This window comes from Oryzias melastigma, linkage group LG20, assembly GCF_002922805.2.
Source record: "Oryzias melastigma strain HK-1 linkage group LG20, ASM292280v2, whole genome shotgun sequence".
NCBI lineage: Eukaryota > Metazoa > Chordata > Actinopteri > Beloniformes > Adrianichthyidae > Oryzias > Oryzias melastigma.
Window position 1 is genome coordinate 14,660,918 of NC_050531.1, and position 19,602 is coordinate 14,680,519.

The following is a 19,602-nucleotide window of genomic DNA, read 5'->3' on the forward strand; positions in this document are numbered from 1 at the left end:
AATATGGAGGAACTTTACTACAAGTCCCAGAATGCAACACGGTGGATAATAGTGATGTGGGAAAGTACGGATATTACTGGAAAAACACTTTCATTTTCGATTTTTATGCTGAGTAACTGCAAGTATTGTACCCGCCGTGTCTCTGGCGTCGAATTACTCACTAAAAGCCGTATATTTTTGTTTCTGGAGTTTTCAAACCGAAGCCAAAACTCTTAAACACATTTAGCTAACTTTTCTTCTGCAGAAACAAGATGACTTCTCTGGATATTCGCCATGAATCTAAAAAGCAGGTGGGTGTCTGCTAGCATAAAGTGTCGAGTAGCAGCGGGTTAGAGACGCTTCCCCCCTCCTAAAATACCTGGCAGGTGTTTGTCGGGGATGCAAACAGTTGGGGCAGAGTTCAGGTCAGTGTCGGCTTTCAAACGCAGACGGCCTGCAGCAGGTCCGGGGTGAAATGAGGTGACGGCTCGGCTGCTCGGCCTGCTGCGTTTACTGAACCCGAAAAATCGTTAAAAACGGCTCCCCGATTGCGACTCATTAAAAACAAAAGATTTCTCAAATTTATATATATTTCTTGCAGGTTGATGAATTCTGCCAGAAGCTCTCCAAGGAGGTAAGTTTATTTCATTTACACTCATTTTTGTCACTTTTAGTCTGATTTGTGTATGGAACGAGCTGTTTTGTTCAAACAGGCAGAAGAACTGCTTTCCAAATTCTTCCCAGAGAAGATTGATCAGCTGCAGAAGTTGCTGGAGGTATGCGAGTGTCAATATGAACTGAGTTTTAAAGGGAAAAAGCACAAATAAATGCCTTTATAGGGTTGAAAATATCATGTCTGTGTTTTCAGAAGTCTTTTAACTGTGATGACCTAGCGTCCTTGAAGGCCCCACTGGACATCCCAATACCAGATCCAGCTAAAGAGGAGGAAAAACGGAAGAAGAAAGAGGAAGTAGGTCTTTGGTCTAGTTTCTAAAAATCCAGTATGGCTCCCACTGTATTTTCTAATTTATTTAGCTAAAATATGGACTTATAATTCCCTTTTTTTAACTTTATTTTTTATTGTTTTGTTAGTTTATGTCAATATCTCATTTAATTTCTTTACCATTTTTTCCTTATATGGAGCCTTAATTTTCCTTCCATGTTTAGCCAAAGGAATTAAAGCTCTACTTATCTGATGTAAGAGGTTTCAGAGCAAACTTCATGATTGCTGAATAGAGCTCCCCAGCAGGGGTCCTCAGATCAGGGTTTATATTTAGTAGAATGAAGTCAAAACACTCAAACTGAGTCCTTGATTACTGTGGCAACCAGCTGTGTGCAGTTTCCAAGGGTTTTTTCCCATTAAACGGCCTTTTATGCTGTGTGACATTTAAAGACCTAAAGCAAAGGCAGTCCTTCATCTGTAAAAATGAATAATTATTCCAATTTAAACAGAACTGGAACTGAAAATATGGGTTTAGATGGTTACTGTGTTTTATTTCACACCTTTTAATTTGAATAAAATAGTAAATTAATAAACTAATAGTATTAATAGAGACAGGATTTTTTAAAAATATGTTTTTAATCACTGAAGGGAAGTAAATGTCCCTTAGGGTATTTATTAAAATGTTCAGAGAGAATTAAAAAACTGAACTTTGTGCTCAGAAAGAGGGATTAACAGTGACATCCATTTGACATAATACATTTTTTTTGTTTCAGAAAGAGGCAAAAGAAGGGAAAAAAGACAAGGACAGCGATAAAGAGGATGAAGATGCAGGTAAATTAAATGAAAAATAGATTAAGTATTTATTTTGCTATAAATACTTATATAGATAGATTGGGCTTGCATTTAACGTCCTTTTAAAAAAGAAAATGGTTTCTCAAAAAGATGATGTGGATCCTCTTCGCTTTAGGTCCTCCTTGTGGCCCCATTTGTAGCAACGAGCGAGTTGAGAGCCTCCTGAAGGAGGTTAAGCCAGAGATCCAGACACTGAAGGAGAAGCTCAACACGGTCAGCCTTCACCTTCACATTTTTTGGTTGTGTGGTAAATATTCGTCTAAATGTGTAATCAAGTGTTTTTTTTTACCAAAAGGTGTCAATGTGGGTGCAGCTCCAAATCCCTAGAATTGAGGACGGCAACAACTTTGGAGTGGCTGTACAGGTGGGTGAAAGCATGTGAGCCGCTTTTCTCCTTTAGAATTTACTGGAATAATGTTGATCATTACAGTAAATCAAAGAAGATAAACACTGGAGCTCTGGTGTTAAAGGTTTAATGTTACAGAACGTTGCTGGAAACATCAAAATGTGTTGTAATATTTTCCTGACACAGGAGAAAGTGTTTGAGCTGCTGACCAGCACACGCACCAAGATCGAGGCAATGCAGACTCAGATTTCAAAGTAAGAGCTGGATGCTTCCTAGTTTTTAACATACATTTAACTGATAAAGAGAAAATGATGCTGAGTTTGTTTTCCTCACCTATTCTTATATTTAGGTTTATAAACTTGCCTGAAAATGAACAAAAGACCATAGAAATTGAGTCAAATTGTTTCCTTTTTTCCCAGATATTACAGTGAGAGAGGTGACGCCGTTGCCAAGGCCTCCAAACAACCCCACGTGGTGCGTATTTGTTGTGTACTTGCAAGGTCGAGTGCTGCAGCATCACCGTTCCTGCCTCTAAACTTGTGGACCTTCTGCCGCAGGGCGACTACAGACAGCTGGTTCACGAGCTGGACCAGTACCAGTACTGCGAGCTCCGCCTTATCATCTTGGAGATCCGCAACATATATGTAAGACTGATTGTCATCTGGCTCAGCATCCGCTGTGCATTTTGTTTCAAGCCCCAGCAGCAGGCTCTATTTCTGCCTAATAGGAGAGTAATTAAGCTAATTGCCCTGGTTGTTTTAAACTGATTGGGGCCCAGCGTGCAGTCCATTAATCACATTGTCTCTTTGGCCATTGTCCTCCTGCGTTTGATGCTCCCGTATCTGATGAGAGGGGCTGTTGAATAGCGGCTCTAGTGCCTGAGCGTCACTCTTGCCCACCTATCTTTTAGTTATTTCTTGATCTAACTGTGTTTCTGTCTCCAGGCTGTGCTGTTTGACATCATTAAGAAGAACTACGACAAGATTAAGAGGCCCAGAGGAGATGGGAAAGCTCTCATCTACTGAGACTGGCTTTTACACAACAAGTGTAGTATGACATTGACAAGAAGGTTTTCATTTTCTCACTGCGCTAGCATTTTGGTTTGGATTACAAAATAAAGCAACATAATCTCTCTTGTATGTCTGGCACGTCTTACTTTGAAAACTTCCATCAAAGGCGTTTGGGCTCCTTTTCAAAAAGTTCTTCTCCCGGTAAGCCAGGGCAGCACCACCTGGGTTTCAGCCGGTACCATCCCTGATAGAGTCCTCTCCAGCCGAGGTAGCCCAGCGCTCCTCCCAGCTGCTGGGACGGCCAGTTGGGGAAGTTTGAGAGCACACAGAGAAGCAAGAACATCCACAGGATGAGCAGTACCACACAGAGCAGGAAGAGGACTTTTATCGGGGCTCCAGGTGACCTCTGCTGGGATAAGTGTCGGCTGAAGACGGAGATCTCCTCCAGGAGCAGCAAGCAGCACAGACAGAGAATGAGCACATCCTGGGACACCTCATAACCCCGCCACAGTAAATTCCCTTTGAGGCAGGAGGCTTTGGTTAGATCCTCATGCAGCAGGAGCAGCGGAGGCTGTGCTGCCACAGCAGAGCTCTGGACATCCTGGGCGGGGGGCATGGGTTCATAGCAGCTTCCTGCTGCGTCCTCCAGCAGGGTGAGGAGGCGTCGAGCCCCCCACCAGATCAAACCTGTAAGCCCGATCCGGGAGAAGTGGCGGAGGGAGAGTGGGACGGATCGACGAGCAGAAAAGGAGAGGAGGAGGACGAAGGAGCCTGTGAGGATGCAGGTCCAGCCCCAAGTGGATCTGAGGAACTTCCTGGAGATATAGAATATAATTAATAATCTAAATTTTATATTCATATTTCCCAGATGGCATTCCCAGAAATATATATATAAAGATAAAGTTGTAATACATGTGCTTATTGCAGGGGAACCTTCAACATTTACATAGCCAATCAGGTCAATTTTTCACAGACCAAAACCCAGCAGGAGCCACAAAAGGCTCACGTCATCCTTTAGAAAATAAGATACAGATTTATATATGTCAATGTTACCATTGTAAAAAATAAAAAATAACTTTTCTTACCTAAATAAAACATAAATACAAAGAGAAAATACATTTTTTGTTCAAAATATGAAACAGTTTATAACTTTTGACAGAGGTTCACATGATTTCCTTTCAAAGTAAAAGACTCCTTGAGTCACACAGCTCAATGCTTGTGGACTGTTTCAAGGGTTTAAGTTGTGCCGTATGGTCCCAAAAACACAGCAGGGGTCACTAATAAGCTCTGAATTATTTCTACATAGATACTTTTATGAATTTCCACCAAAAACTATAAAATAAACTGTTTAATAGTCTTTTTTTCTACTACTTCTGACATTAAACTAACAAATACAACATTTTCTGTATTGAGATGATGCAATGTCTTTTATTTTGAAAGGAAGTCATGTCAAAAATTATCACAGATTTCATATTTGAAAAAAATGCTATTATTCTTGTAACTTTTATGTTTTGTTCATGCACACAAAACAATATATTTTTTTCATAATAGTAAAAATAGCATTAATACAAAGTATTTATGCTATTTGTAAGACTTTGTGGCTCCTGCTGTGACAAATCGACTGGATTGGCTCTTTAAATCTTGAAGGCTGCAGACCCCTGCACTATAACATCAGAAGAAACTGAGTGTCATCACAGCAGACAGCACACATGTCATGGAAGCAAAAAATCTTCAAACCATCATTACAGTCCAATGTGTGGAAACATTTTTTACAAATACGTGACCGTACAGTGTGGTAGGATGATCTAATGTTTTTTTGTATTATTTTAAAGTGGAAAAACAACAGTGGGTTGGACTTTATGAAACTAAAATGTAAATGTGTTGTTTGTTCACATATTTAATTTACACTTATCTTATAAGAAATACCTCTGAAAAACTTCACCTGCACTGTTCAGTATTTATCTCTGAGTCACACTAGTTGATGTTTTGGTGAAAGATCAATTTTAGGTCGGTGAATCAGATCATTCAAAATGAACCAATATCCACTCTCACATAAATCAGGACTCAGTATCTCACAGGCCTCACCTGTACAGGAAGTGGTTGCTGTTCGCAAAGATGTTGTACTTGGATACCCAGAAACTCAGCAAAGGTCCAAACAGGACCAGTCCAGACAGCACCAGGTGGAAATGTCTTCGGACCAGGTTGGTTCCTAAAATCTTGGCTAATAAGTCAGTGACCAACTCCAGAACTGCCTCCAGAGGTCTGAGGAGGAATCTGCCGGACGCCTTCAGCTCTGCTGCTATCACCTGAAACCTTTCCAGCTGGAGCTCTGATACCAGCCCTTTCCAGGAGTTTCCAGGCTTTTCCATTTTTTCCCTTGTTTGACCTTCTGTGTTTTCAGCTATGAGAGAACCCTGCTAATGTTTGCCCTCCTGCCTTTTGTCTGCCAAACGGCACATGAGCTCCACTCCCAGAGGCAGGCATGCAGCAGAGCGCATAGTTTTTAAAAATACTCCCCCCTGTGTGTCCCCTTTACCCTCAAACCCCCTCCCAGTTCACAACAGACTGAAAGAGGAAACCACCTATTCTAAATGAGCCCAAAATGCTTGAAAGATCCAAAAGTAATCATTAATATCTTCCTCATATCCATGAATTTATATTTAAGTTTCCTTCACAATAAAAGTCTTTCACATAAAGAGAATTGTTCCAATTGAAACTTTGGCTTCCCTCCCAAAACTAATTTAAGTTAGCTTAAACTAACTGCTGCCAGGCTGCATTTGGATCCGAACAGCTGCTTTTCTCATAGTGCTTTTCACTTCCTGGCTCATTCCTCCTCCCAGAGCTGATACTTAACTTCTTCTGATGCAGAAATGACCAGCAGGTTTTCCTGATAATCAGGTTTAGAGTCGCTAAGATCAGCAGGTGTAAAGGAAATCTCTGTCTAATTATAGAGCACTTGTTACAACCACAATGCTCTTCAAACGACCTTGCTGTAGCTGTGGCTAATTGTCTGAATTACAGTGAGTGTAAGTCATGTTTCACCTATGTGTGTTAAACACATAAAAAAGAATACAGAGGCTTTTCTTTTGTGACGCATTTGGAGAAAGTTTCCTTTTATTGTTAAAGAGAATCATTATAAACACCAGAAAATTATATACAGATGTCCTGCGCACATCTGCAGTCCTGAACTGAACATTTTAAAATACAAATCTTTGAAATAGATCATTGGCCAACAAAAAAAAAAATAAAGTTTTTCAGAATCAAAATACAACCAGCAGGTAAAATTTCCAGCAGTGAGCTGACATACTGAGAACTTCAGTTGAATCGAGCATTGCCGTAGTGAACTGAGACGACTAGAAAACAAAATTTATGTTATGTTCTGTCTGAAAGTGGGAGTTTAAAATAAGAGAGCACCTAAAATAGGGCACTTTTTTGTCTTACTTATAACAGCAGAGTCCAAACTGATCCACTGACGACTACCTAAACACACCCGCTGACGCACATACCATTAAAATACTATACATGTGTACAGGATTCTCCCACGTTGCTTAATTATTGGATCTAATGAAGCATTAAATTTCAACAGCTTTCAGCAGGAACGCGGTTTGCATGAAGCGTTTTCGTCCAGACGCCGCGAGGGGCGGCGAGACAACCTGAAGTGTTGGACAAAGAGCCACCGCACTTTCCAAAGGAATACTTCACAGCCATGCTTAACTTGGACTTAATAATACCCATAATTACATTTTAAAAAGTTTTATACATCTCTCGCAGTCGCTCTGAGCTCAAAAGCTTCAGTAACCGACTGAAGCTTCGTCACCGTCGATTGTGACGTCACATCCGTTTCTTCGACTCGTCGCTCCTCTTCTCCTGTCGGTCGTGCTCTCGCTCTCGGTCCTCCTCCAGAGGGTGGGTTTGCCGGTGCTCCCACATTCGCACCGCGCCGTCCCACTGCGGACAACCATTGCAAACAGTGAGTCATGAACCTCCTTAAGTCAGAAATACCTCTCTTATTTTGAAAATATTTGTAACAGCTATCTTATCATTCACTTCCTGTCTGTTGTTCAGTCTGAGCTTGAAAAGCTGTTGCTGCAAATAATGTTTAACATGGAGAAAGAGCTAAGATTAAAACCTAAAAGACGAAAATCTGTTTTTTTATTAGTTTCTAAAATTTTCTTTTATTTTGAAAGTGAATCTCTGCAGAAACTTGATGCATACAAACTAAGCTGCACTCTAACACTAATAGTCTTTTAAGCTTAAATTTAAATAATAATTAGACACTTGAAATATTAATTATTTGGCTAATTGTGGCAGACGTGTTTGATCTAAAGAAATGAAACCAAGTTTGTTTATTTCACAGAAACATACCTGAAATACAGGCAAAAAATGATAAAAAAAAAATCAACCAAAAAGTTCAAGTTTATTTGCTGAAAATGTACTTAAAAAGTATTTTTGTATTGAACCTAACTTGTGAAGTTTCAGCCTGTAAAAGCAGCAACTGAATTTTATGCATTTTGAAAAAATATAATAAAATTCACCCTGGAATATGCTTAGAATATACTTAAAAAAACATAGATTGTAGTGGATTTCCCAGATTTTATTAGTTTTAGAATCAAACAGAAATCTAATAAATTGTGTCAGAAAACACAAACGTCAATCCTTCAGTAGGTATAGAACTATTTTCATCCAAATGTTAAAAGAAACTTTAAAAATTACAGTTACCATATGATTAATATCCATTATTTTTATTTATTTACTTAAATAAAACATTTCTAAATGTAAAAAAGCACTATATCAAATATAAAATAAATTATTTTCACAAACTTCAAACCCATAATTTGTATTTTTTGATTAAAATAAAATATTTTTTTCATCAAAATGTCTTTACTTTCTTGTCATTTAAGACGATTTCTTGCAGTCTGAAGAGATAAGAACACTTTAAAGAATCTAGTCTTTATACTTAAAGACAGGGTCTGATGGATAATAAATAATTTACTGAATAATGTCCTGATTGAACATTTTTTACTGGCACGTTTGGTCTAATCCTTACAGTTTCCCAAAAAGCACTCACAGAACTGCTGATGATGTTGGCCTCATACGGGTGCCAGCTGACGTCCCGCACGCACGCGTCATGACCCAACAGTTTGGAAACCACGCCGCCGGTCAGCACGTCATAAACTGGACACACAGCAGCATTAAAGCATTTCTTGCCTTTCAGAATAAAAGCATAAAATCTACTCACACTCAGAGACTTACTGATGATTTTCCCAGTGGAGCAGCCAGAGTAAATGTATCTCTGACCGGTGCTGAACTCCGGCGAGAAGCGGCAGCGGATGAGCGTGTGCAGAACGCCGTGGCCGCGGTACGTCATCACCGACGTGTCGCCTGTCAGCTTGTGCTTCTTTAGGGCTGCAGGGAACAGCAGAGACAAAACGTTTAACGACAATGGGGGAAGAGATTTTCTGATCTGGTCAAAAGTTGAATTTCCTGTCAGAGAGATTTATCATTAGAATTAGCTTAAAGCACATAATCTAGCTGCTGATCGGAGGCAAATTTTTTGAACAAATAATATAAAAAGCATAAGACTACTATAATTCAATTATCAAAAATGTTTAAAAGCTACATTTTATAGATGAATTGCCACAAAAACATAAACTGTATTTTTCTAAACGGTAAGGTGCTACTTTAGGTTTTGGTCAGTAAAAATGGATTAAATGGGTGTTTTGGCCTTATAAGTTGAAGTTGAATAAACTTTCTTTACTTTTTTAGTGGTTTGACATAAAAAAGTGATATAAAATTTATCCAGATCACCTCATTTTATAGCTTAAAGTCCCACTCTGATCATCTTTTGATCTATTGTAACAATGTTCCCAGTGGTCTTTTAATTATGATATGCTGTTTATAGCCTAAATCAAAAAAAACTCTTTTTAGGACATAGTTTCTGCAGAGCGACAGAAACGTCTGTATACATGCGCTCCTGCTAGCTCACGTATGTAAGTTGATGCATGGCATTCTACGTCACTGCTTCAAGCTTTTTCCAACTGCATTTGTTTTGTCTGCCCCGATTAACAATGATTTGAATAAAGAAATGCTCAGAAATGCCATTTTGAGCTTCATTTCCCACAAGAACATGATAAAAACACACAAAAATTTTTTTTTTTTTAATTAGTGCCACTGCATTAGTAAATCTCCAAGAGGGCCAACAAAGTGTCATCATACATTTTCCACTCCTAATTGTGCGTTTCTGCTGTCATTTTGAGCAGGATCAGTAGTTTTCTGACTGAGAGACAAAAGGTGGAGCAAACACTGCAGCTAGGATTTAGGTTTAGCTAGGAAAGTTTGGAAGCCTAAGTGTCGATTTCCATATCCTCCAACCGGCGCTGCATAATCAGCATTAAATAGACACTTGTGTCATGACTCATGCACACACGGGCTCTAAAAAGACTGCTCTCTCGACATAATTAGGATTTGCAGCCACAATAACATATGAGAAGCCGAATGCAGCCTGAGAGGCATGTAATCAGGAGGGCTGCTTTAACTCCCATCCCTCCTCGCCTCCTTAAGCCTCCCTCCGTCTCCCTCCTCACCTCTCTGGGGAACCTGCTGCCAGCGGTAATCCCAGTTCTGCTGGGTGACGGCCAGGCGGGAGGCAGCCAGCCCCTCTTTGGGTGAGAACTTCCTGACATCCCACAGCTTGATGGACTGGTCCTTGGAGTTGCTGATTAGATAGCGCGCATCCCCCTGGCACAATGGGGAGGAAAGAATAATAAAGAAAGCCAACACAGTTTCGCACTGACATTCCAGACGACTGGAGCTGCTGCGCTCAGCGCATGGATTAACCTCCAAACGTGTATACCTTGCTGTGGATGAACGTGATGCCATCCCGATGGCCGGCCAGCTGTCCGACGGGCTGCGGTCGGTCCTCTCGTAGCGTCCGCCTGTCCCACACCTTGCACAGAGCGTCGTCGCTGCCAGAGAAGAGCAGCTGGGACGAGTTGTCGGCGAACGCCACCGCATTCACGTCGTCCTCGTGGGCATCGATCTACGGGCAACAGGTGCACAATTCAGGGAGGTCTGTGGTGATGCATGTCTTTGTCTGGTCGGACATGCGCAAACACAGAGGTAAAGGGAGGGAGAGACTCCTAAAGACAGCAGGACAAATATGAAGCAGATGGTGGAGATCAACGACTGGTACACAGAGAGTGGATGTGGGAGGAGGAGGAGAGGCGGGTTTAAACATGACTGCCTCTCTGCAGGGTGGGGCGGCTCCCTTTGTTGCTTTAAAAGTAAGCTACCGTTTACTAGATTAGCTAAAGGTACCCAATAGTTGAGGTTTCTGTGAGGATTATGGAGACCAGGGTTCATCCGGGGACAACATAACTTCAACTCGACATTCTAATCTGCTGGATTTCTGCTCCAATAATCCTGTACGTCACACTCTTTTTTTTCATTTTTATTGGTTGAATTTTAAATTTTTTTTCTGTTTTATTCATAATCCGTTTCTGAGGGAAGTTTTGTTTTGAAAAACGACTGGATTTTTATATATCAAAAATCCATACGCCACTTAATCAAAGCGGCTGCGTCAACCGCTATGTTGAAACCTCCAAGCTAGCAAAGTTTAAAAAAAAAAACCAGACGTTTCTGGAAAGTTTTGTTCACAGAAAAGAGTCTGTGAGGAAACAGAACTGAAGCCTTCGACTTCAAAATAAAAGAAAGCTCAATTAAACAGACGAAAACCTGGAATCTTTATTCCAAATATGGATTTATTGTGACAATAGTTCACACGGCTGTCTAATGTTATGAGGATGTTGCTAATAAAGTTGTTCAAACAGTGGATTAACAATTTTTTATTACATTTAAAAAAAATCCCAGTTTTATTTATGTTTTGTTATTTATTTTGTGTTTATCTGGCTGATGTTGGCGTCCCAATTTTTAGCATCCATTTTGGGGAAATCTATTTCACATTTTAATGTTTTCTACACGAAATCTAGTGTGAAAATAAAGTTTAAAACAGCTGCAGGTATTTTACAGAAGGTGGAGATAAACTTTTCCCTCAAAGGTTAAGAGAAATTGGAAGCTAAACTTTAAGGGAATCTCATTTGGAGCCAAATGATCTCGGCGAACTTGAATTTTCTTCTCTTGTATTGAAAAGTAAGAGATACTATGGTGCTAAAAAAAAAAAAAAAAAAAACTCAGATTTTTGACTCACAGGTACACAAATATAGATGCAGAAAAAAAAAGTGAAGCCACGCAGAAGAAACCAACCTTCAACGTTCGTCTATTCTGCTCCAGATCAAAAACGTAAAGGCAGCCATCGTTTGCTCTGGAAAAGGAGAAGACAAATCCAGATTACAGTGATTCCCAGTGTTTCTATTGAATAACCTTCAGTGCTTGTCAATCACAAAAGCAAATGGTACTCACCCGCCCAGAATCTCTTTCCCATCTGTTGACGCCGTCAGAGAGAACACACAGAACCTCCTCTCATCTGGACTACAAAGCACAAACACACAATCTGATAATGCTGTAAAAGCACAATCAATGACTCACAACCACACTGCTTATGATACACCAGATTACAAAGCTTCACACATCCTCCTGAGCAATTACTGTTAGGAATGAGTTTGATGGTGGGACACATTTTTATTTTGAGACAAACACACCATGAATGTTGCATCGACACAACCCAACCGCATCATTCATCCATGTGGGAATGAGAAGGTGGGAGGAGGCCTGGCTGGTTAGGAAAGATAGATTACCTGCTCCACAATTTTATAAGTTACTATGAGGGGAAACACTAACTTGAGGTCCAGGGCGGTGTGGTTTTCACTGTCTCCATCTATACTGCACAAATGAACTGTAGGAGGAAGAAACAAAGCAAAGAGAACTCATCAGAAACAGCTCACTCCTTCAGTTTTAGTGGACTATCACTGTTATTTTTTAGCTTTTTTTCTCTCCTGAGAAGTTAATATAAACCTTAGACACCTCAGTGCTATTTCAATTACCTTTTTGTGTTTGTAAAACGCTAAATTTCCATTTTTTGTCTTATTATTGATCCTCTTCACACCAAAACATGAAGCAGCTTAATCACAACGCGACATCTATAGATCTACAAGTGGCTGCAAATTAAGCAACTTCAAAAGAACATGTGAAAAAGGCTGCAAAAACATCACGAAACTTGAAAATATATATAAATAAAACACAAGAGCACAAAAATAATTCTACAGAAGACGACAACGATGGGAGGATCATTTTGGAAGACATCAAACTCCTTCACAACATCCAGCTGAGTGGGCGACCCTTCCACAGGCACTCATTAGTGTGCAGTCTACATCTGGAAGAAGGGCTTAGGTACGCAACGCCATCTATAAACATAGAATAAAGCCTTGTAATTTCCTGATGATAGATTTAAGTTGTTTGAAAAAACAGTACGATCATCTTTTGATCTGTTGTAAAAGTGTTCTCAGTGGTTTTTAAATGAGGATTATGCTGTTTTTAGTCTAAATTTAAATAAATGAAAAAAAGGTTGTTTTCTAGCACATAGTTTGACTCTGAGTTGTGGGTAGAATCGTTGGCGCAATGTAAGCCTGCCCCAATTCCCATCATGCCCTTGTTTACACTCTCTCCTGCTAGCTTACAGCCCTCACAACTCTGAGCTAACAATACAGGTGCAACAAAAAAGTTGAGAAATATTGGAGCGATCCAGATGTACAGATCTGAGTCTGCTCCTGATTCACAACAATTTGAGTAAAGAAATACTCAGAAATGCAAATTTTAGCTTAATTTTTTTAATATATGTTCTCCATCATGAGAAAAACGCTACAAGAACATGTTCAAAACACCCAAAAACACAATTTAATGGGAGTGGGTCTTTAAACATTTAGATTTACTAAACTAAATAAAGGCTGACTTTTTAAAAATATATTTTCCCAAACCCTCCCTATTGTTTAATTTTATTAATTACTTGATTTCTGAGACTATGACTTATTAAATGTAAAAACAATTATTTTTAATCAATATTTGTCTTTTTCAGGAGCATCAGTCTTTGACAAACACTTAGGATAAACCTGAAACATCTGTAAGGCCTGAAAAACTCACAAAGAAAACACAATCAACTTTTTTATTTTTACCACATTTGTCAATTAACTTTATAAATGCATTTACTTTAAAAAATGTGCCAAGCAGAAACCAGGCCTAGAGTAGAAGTGGAAATGTTCTTTTCTTTGCATAATCTTATTCATTATCAGACCCACTCTCATCTCAGCCAAATTTCTCCTGCTGCTTTTAGCTTAATGTGTGAAAAGAAACAGTTTGTGCAAAGAAATAGCAATAATTCTCATGTTTTAGCCCTGCTCTGTCTGGCTTCCTGTTAGCGTGATCTGCTATGTGCAGACCGATGAAGCGAGACCTGAACTAAATTCCAAAACACGCTTGGTTGGTACCTTCAGCAAAGTAGACGGTTGTTTCTGAGACATTTTTAAAATTCACTACCTCTGGTGAAACTGTGGTGATTAGCTCGATAGCAGCGGGTCCCAAAAAGAATCTGATAGAGCTGTTTAAAGACCCGCTCCATTTGAACATTCAATCAAATCCAGAGAGCAAAAAACTGCAGCAGAAAGCACTTTACCCAAACTCCGACAGATGTGTGGCAACATGTCGGGTGAAGCTAAATAATCTAAACAAACTTTGCAAAACATGAATCCGTGAGAATCAACGCCACATCAAGACGCCCGTTTCAACATGAGGTATTTTACAGGTTTAGGGATCTTACTGTAGTCAGACCAGCTGGAGTACAGCACATGCCGAGCATCGGGAGTGAAGCAGACGTCGAGCACGCTCCAGCCCACGTCGCGCGCCTTCACCGTCCGCTGAAGGTGAAAGCGGCCCTTGCTTGTGTCGTACAAACGAATGACCTGGTCTGCAAAAAATATTCAACAAAACAGGAAAAGTCTGAATCAGTTCATCAAAGTATTTTTCTAACAAGCACTTTAACTAGTTAAAGTCCCCCTCTGATGAAAATCATGTTTTTTGAGTTTAACATTTTTCTTATGAAAGAGAACAAGGAATACTTAACCACGCCCCCTCAGGGGAGATTTTTGGAACAAGGGCTTCAGAGCAACATAAAAAATGGCTTTTTAAGACATTTAGATTGTTGGATTTTGATTAAAAACTTCCTAAAACACTACTGGGAATGTTTTTTTTTATATAAAAAAAAAATTGTCATGTGGGACTTTAAAGCGATGCTTGATTATTTTAAGTGCTTTAAATGTTTTATTGATATTTGGTCAACAACACTTATGAATGGGAAAAGAATTAGAATCGAATTAAACACAGGGTGTGTTTAGATGCATTTAAATAACAAGATTTCTGGGGGAAAGGTATACAGGTATACAAGTATGAGAACGACCCAATACCACACCTCCACTTTCTCTCCTTATTCACTTCTCTTGTCATCTCTTTTGAAAGCAGAGTGCCAGCAAAATGTTATATGCAAATGTAAAAAAAAAAGAAAAAAAAACATTTTCCTGATATCAAACTTTTAAAGTCTCTCTCTGATCATCTTTTGAACTATTTTAAAAGTGTTCTCTCTATTTTGAGTATGCTGTTTTTATCCAAAATTAAAAAGCCAGCATTGTTTTCTAGGACACAGTTTCTGCAGAGCGGCAATAGAACTTCACCTCAGATGTGGGCAGGATTGTTGGCACATAGCAGCTCCGCCCCCCTTCCCCTCCCTTTGCTGGGAGCTGGGAGCTTGTGGCCCACTCAGCATATTTTCTATATTACACAAATACAATCTTTCTCCAACTGCATTTTATTTCCTGATTCACAACAATTTGAACAAAGAAATCCTTTGAAATTCAATTTCAAGCTCTATTTTCCTTATACATGCCCTCCATCATGAGAAAAATGCTACAAGAATGTGTCATCAGAATGGGTCTTTAAGAAGGAAAACCAAGGTGAGTAAAAATACATGTTTTTACCCCCAATTCCATCACCAGTATCAAACTTTTGACTTGAATAGTAGAACACCATCATAAATGTCATTATTAGGTGAAATATAACACTAGAACAACAGTTAAAAAGTTTTTTTTACCTTGACAAGCAGAGAGAAACATGTTGCCATCTTCACTGTAAACTCCACAAAAGGCTTTCTGCTGGTACGTATCCTTATGGGACACGTAGTTTGGCAGGAAACTATAAGGAAACAAAAGGGTCACAATCATCTTATGTGCTCCTTTTCATGTCAGGCATAGAAACATGACAGAAAATTATGATTCAAGTTACTTGCTTGTTTACTCTAAAATATACTTACTGTGTTCGTATTCGGCTGCACTCCCCATGAGAAAAACTAGAACCTCGACAACGGCCTTGCTCTCTCTGTGCACAGAAGAGATTGACTAATATTGGTACCAAAGTGGCAATAAAAATCTACTTAAATGTAGAGAAAGTAAAGACAAAAAGCTCCTACAACCTCTGTTAGCATGTAGGTGAAGCTGTGACGGCCATTCAAGGAGGACGAGGCAGTAGCCAGCAGGATCTGCGTCCGGATCTCACTGGTGTCTATCTCATGTGTGTCCGGTTGGGTGTCCACTACCAGAAAAAAAATAAAGTGAAATAGGTTCACAAATATGATGTCATACTATTCCAATTAACTATTTATAGATAATATCTACTAAAAAAAGACAATAAAATGTTAACAATCATGCAAACTACACAAAAGTATGACTGTTTTGTTTTCTGATCATATATTTAAACAAAAGACTAAAAATGTTACAGTTGACTAACAAAATGTAACATCAAGCACCACCAGTTTATAATTTGACCTAAAGAAAAGTTGTTTTTATGAAGATGGCTTATGGTGCACACGTAAATACCAATACTTGTAATGTTTTTGACAAAAAAATATTGTCACATTTTATTAAAAATCTCAATAAATATTACTGTAACATGAATAAAATGTGTATATGCTTTGTACACATGTTGTCTAAAAAACCATTAAACAGTTTAATGCTTGAGGGAAAATCTTTAAACTGATTTGAAACAAAAAAAAAGAAATCTATCTTCCTGACTACCAGAGAAAAATATGTGTCCAGTAAAAACTACAATTCCCAGAATCCCACTCCTTCACATTTGGTGTCATTGACAAGGCCCAAATGTCCTCTGTATATATCAAAAGGAGTTAATTCAGTAGAATGCAGTGGTTGAGAGATATTCAGGTTTAGAAATGTCTTCTACAGAGGACAAATTAGCATTTCTGGCAGGAAGATACTGACACACACACATATAAAAAGGTAATTTATAGGAATTTAAATGACTACCTACTATAACTGTCTAAAGCTATTTATAATTTTAATGTCATCCACTCAAATAATACATTTAGACAATAATAATTTTGGAGCAACAGAAGAGGACCAACAAACTTGAATTTCTTATTTGTCTAACTGGTTGTTTTTGACTTATACATTGAATCTCCTTTGCACAAAATGTAGAATCACCAGATGAAGGTTACCTGGTGGATTGTAGCGGTCACCCAGACGTCCATCCCAGGCCCCTTCGCTGTCATCGTCAGAGTCCGAGTGTGACTGGACCAACTGTAGCCCCGTGGCTCCGCTGCCATGGACCAGCCTAACCTGGCCCCTGCACACACCAAACGGGCAAAAGCCTCGACTTTAGAACATATTTAAGCTGTCTGAACACTGCTAGAGCAAAGGTACAATCAAAAATGTGTCAATAAAAAAATGAACTAAAGTAAAGAAAACTGTGGCTGAAGTCAAAAGGACAAACAGCAGTGGGTGTAATGTTGACTTTAGTGCAACCACCTTCTTTTGAATGCAGACTTACTGCAAACAGACGGACGAACATCGATGTGCTCAAAGGGAATTCAATTAACTGAAGTATTTCTTTGCTGCATGATTCTCAAGGGTGAATAGTGGAGTTATGGAGAGGCTTCATATCATAATGCTAAAAGAATTTGCTGACTTGGAGAAGACAAAACACCAGCACGAGCTTTCCCTGCTCTGACAGCTGTTGTAAATGAGTTGGGAACCGCTTATAAGCAAACATTCTAGTAAGATCCTTTCCATGCAACTCAAAAAGAATTTTGACAACTCCAATTAAAAAATAGACAATAAGTTTTGTGCACAGATTGTGTGTGTTTAGGCCGAAACTACAAACTAATATTACCAGTGCAAACATATTAAAGTGCAGTGTTCCAAAGAGAAATCATTTAAAAGCTCATTAGTGTTTTCTTTGCAATTCTTTGAAATGCTCTTCCTATTAGTGCAACAACTTTAGATTTTTTTTAGGCAAAGAGGAGTTCATATAAACAGAGTTTTTAATTAGATAAATTTTTTTTTTAATTATTTTATCATTGGTTGTTGTTGGTTTGATTTGGAAGAATTTATCATCATAAAACTGAATGTAAATACCAGAATGAATACTTTCGATGTCATATTATACTTTGAATTACATGGTTTGTCAAAAATGTCATTTTTGCTATTCAACTGTTTATTATTTTTGGGAAATTCAATATTCACAAGTGGTCCAATTGTATTTATGTACTCCATGTGGATTTTAAATCATATACGTAACAAAACAGTTAAACACATTCAAAATATTTATTCCATGTTTTTATTTTTAAAAAATAAAAAAAACTGCTTATTTTAATTTTAATTTTTTTTAGTCTACATCTAATATTTAGGCTACAATAACACATTTTAAGTAAATGCAAATTTATTTATTTTTTAATATTTTCAGTAATTAATATTTAATAAGTTATTGCAAATGTCTACAGATTGTTGATGTGCAAGTTTAACAATTTACTTTGTTATTTATTTTTACCTGTTCTCTTGTATCTAGTTACTAAATAAAGTTTGTTTTAAAAAAAAAGGAGGGAGTTTTGATACAAAAAAATATCAAAAATAAGTGTAATTTGCCAAACAAGCAAGGATACCTATTTTAAAAATCTATTTTGTCTTTGTTTGTCCACAAAACAAATGTTGGTCTGAAAGTTAAAAAAAAAAAAAAAATTAAATTAAATATTTCTATTTATGTTAGGTGTCATGTTACACTATGAGTTGCATGGCTTGTCAAATATGCCAAATTTGTTATTCAATAAAAATTCCACACTCACAAAAGTAAATGATCCAATTCACAACTTTGTTTTGGTGTATTCCATCTGGACTTTGAATGCTATTACAAAACAATAGAACACATGCAAAATATTAAAGAATTTAACATTTTAAATAGATACTTTAAATGAAAAAGTATATTCTATATTTAATAAGATATTGGAATCTTCTGGACTATAAATGTTGATGAGCAGGGGTAAAAAGTAAGTGTAGCATTTTCTTTTCCTATTGTCTTGTATCTGTTTTCTAATAAAGTTTGTTTAAAAAAAGGACTGAGTTTTCTTTTGTTGTTTGTCCACAATTTGAATCCAAACCTTTATTGTCCAGAGGAACGCTTACATATTCACACAGTTATTTAGAGGAAAATAAGTGTGCACATGTTGTTTAAATAGTGAGTCCTAGCTGAGAATGGTTAAAGCATTACCTTCTCAGTAGATAAGCCAGCACTTCAGCTAAATCGACGTCCTCCTCCGAAGCAGACTGTCCGTCTCCCTGATGCCTGTCGGCCGTCCTGCGGCCTCGGCTGCTGCTCTGGTTCGGTTCTCCTGCTTCGGACTGTTCTGCTGGGTTGCCACTGGAAGAGCCTCTTCCACCAGACATCCCAGAACTAGACTGAGAGCCCATAAACCCCGAGGGCCTAGCACAGAGAAATAAAAGTGGGAAGAGGCGGTGTGATTTACCTGAAGCTCAGGTGAGGCGCTGACAGAGAGGAAGCAGCGAAGACAACAAAGTAACTGACTCCATATTTACACACGACGACATACTTTGAGACTTTTGCAGCCAAATGTGTGTTTTACCAAACAAAGTGAGGAGCGTATCTGTGCTCTGCGTTCATCAACAGGGTTAGGCTGTGGGGAGCTAGCTGAACTGCTAACACCCAGACGAAAACATTAGCTACCTTTGACAGTCTTCGTGACAGCTCGTTGGCTCGGCTCCCGGTCGTATCGGCCCAAACTTGACTGTTTGCTATTTCCGAGAAGTCAGCCTGGTCTGTCACACATTACTTGTTAGACAGTCTGGTGTAGTTCTTCCACACTGTGGTCGATCAGTCGGCTAGCAGGGCTAGTCCGTGAATCGCCATGTTGTTTACTAAAGTGTGAAAAAAAACTGCGCGTGCCCCCTCGACTTTCACCGTCACGTGATTCGCTCGCGGAGAATTGCACTGACCTACATTCAGGGTTAAATGAACACACATCGGGCTCTACTTTTAAAACAGAGAGCCACAACATATATTTAAATATAGGCTGTAGTATACCTTTATTTGAAACTTTATATATATATATATATCTTTATTTAAAATAAAAACAAAACAAAACGGCCTCTGAGGAGTGTTTCTTAGGTGAACTT

At 38.5% G+C, this 19,602-nt stretch overlaps 4 protein-coding genes across 5 annotated transcripts in view; 1 reads left to right on the forward strand and 3 right to left on the reverse strand.

The window, feature by feature from the left end:
* The window catches only part of pck2 (phosphoenolpyruvate carboxykinase 2 (mitochondrial)), a 16,049-nt gene extending 15,578 nt beyond the window's left edge, over positions 1 to 471 (reverse strand). Inside the window, exon 1 of the mRNA XM_024280029.2 lies at positions 359 to 471. The gene's annotated coding sequence lies outside the window, so the exon portion shown is untranslated. The remainder of the gene's footprint in view (positions 1 to 358) is intronic.
* On the forward strand, positions 39 to 3,259 carry psme1 (proteasome activator subunit 1). Of its 2 annotated transcripts, none has more exons than XM_024280032.1 (11): positions 39 to 290; positions 581 to 613; positions 693 to 755; positions 848 to 949; positions 1,696 to 1,753; positions 1,890 to 1,987; positions 2,070 to 2,138; positions 2,307 to 2,374; positions 2,540 to 2,594; positions 2,678 to 2,764; positions 3,065 to 3,259. In XM_024280032.1, exons 1-11 carry the CDS (start codon positions 252 to 254, stop codon positions 3,143 to 3,145), a joined length of 753 nt encoding a protein of 250 aa, XP_024135800.1. In that variant the 5' UTR covers positions 39 to 251; the 3' UTR covers positions 3,146 to 3,259. The 2 variants fall into 2 exon arrangements, with proteins under 2 accessions (XP_024135800.1, XP_024135801.1); XM_024280033.1 differs by having other exon boundaries at positions 41 to 290; positions 851 to 949.
* LOC112151238 (fat storage-inducing transmembrane protein 1) lies at positions 2,053 to 5,645 on the reverse strand. The gene is made up of 2 exons (XM_024280031.2): positions 5,216 to 5,645; positions 2,053 to 3,945 (listed from the first exon to the last, which is right to left on the reverse strand). The coding sequence occupies exons 1-2, from the start codon at positions 5,497 to 5,499 to the stop codon at positions 3,291 to 3,293; spliced, it is 939 nt and encodes a 312-aa protein (XP_024135799.1). The 5' UTR covers positions 5,500 to 5,645; the 3' UTR covers positions 2,053 to 3,290.
* A 569-nt stretch (positions 5,646 to 6,214) lies between these two features.
* dcaf11 (ddb1 and cul4 associated factor 11) lies at positions 6,215 to 19,431 on the reverse strand. Its single transcript, XM_024280454.2, has 15 exons — positions 19,154 to 19,431; positions 18,680 to 18,892; positions 16,635 to 16,762; positions 15,597 to 15,715; positions 15,438 to 15,502; positions 15,219 to 15,319; positions 13,896 to 14,042; positions 11,927 to 11,981; positions 11,549 to 11,617; positions 11,393 to 11,450; positions 9,984 to 10,169; positions 9,715 to 9,868; positions 8,384 to 8,536; positions 8,199 to 8,305; positions 6,215 to 7,078 (listed from the first exon to the last, which is right to left on the reverse strand). The coding sequence occupies exons 2-15, from the start codon at positions 18,877 to 18,879 to the stop codon at positions 6,962 to 6,964; spliced, it is 1,659 nt and encodes a 552-aa protein (XP_024136222.1). The 5' UTR covers positions 18,880 to 18,892; positions 19,154 to 19,431; the 3' UTR covers positions 6,215 to 6,961.
* Between the last annotated feature and the right edge of the window lie 171 nt (positions 19,432 to 19,602).

What these genes read in the sequence shown, in the direction of transcription:
- psme1 (XM_024280032.1), top strand. Translation starts at nt 252, where the DNA reads ATGACTTCTCTGGATATTCGCCATGAATCTAAAAAGCAG. An exon ending in GCCATGAATCTAAAAAGCAG is followed by an intron (nt 291 to 580) that starts GTGGGTGTCTGC and finishes TATTTCTTGCAG; the next exon opens with GTTGATGAATTCTGCCAGAA. An exon ending in ACTTTGGAGTGGCTGTACAG is followed by an intron (nt 2,139 to 2,306) that starts GTGGGTGAAAGC and finishes TTCCTGACACAG; the next exon opens with GAGAAAGTGTTTGAGCTGCT.
- LOC112151238 (XM_024280031.2), bottom strand. Translation starts at nt 5,499, where the DNA reads ATGGAAAAGCCTGGAAACTCCTGGAAAGGGCTGGTATCAGAGCTCCAG. An exon ending in AGCAACCACTTCCTGTACAG is followed by an intron (nt 3,946 to 5,215) that starts GTGAGGCCTGTG and finishes CTATATCTCCAG; the next exon opens with GAAGTTCCTCAGATCCACTT.
- dcaf11 (XM_024280454.2), bottom strand. Translation starts at nt 18,879, where the DNA reads ATGGGCTCTCAGTCTAGTTCTGGGATGTCTGGTGGAAGAGGCTCTTCC. An exon ending in TGACCGCTACAATCCACCAG is followed by an intron (nt 15,716 to 16,634) that starts GTAACCTTCATC and finishes TTTTTCTGGTAG; the next exon opens with TGGACACCCAACCGGACACA. An exon ending in GGGAAAGAGATTCTGGGCGG is followed by an intron (nt 11,451 to 11,548) that starts GTGAGTACCATT and finishes CTCCTTTTCCAG; the next exon opens with AGCAAACGATGGCTGCCTTT.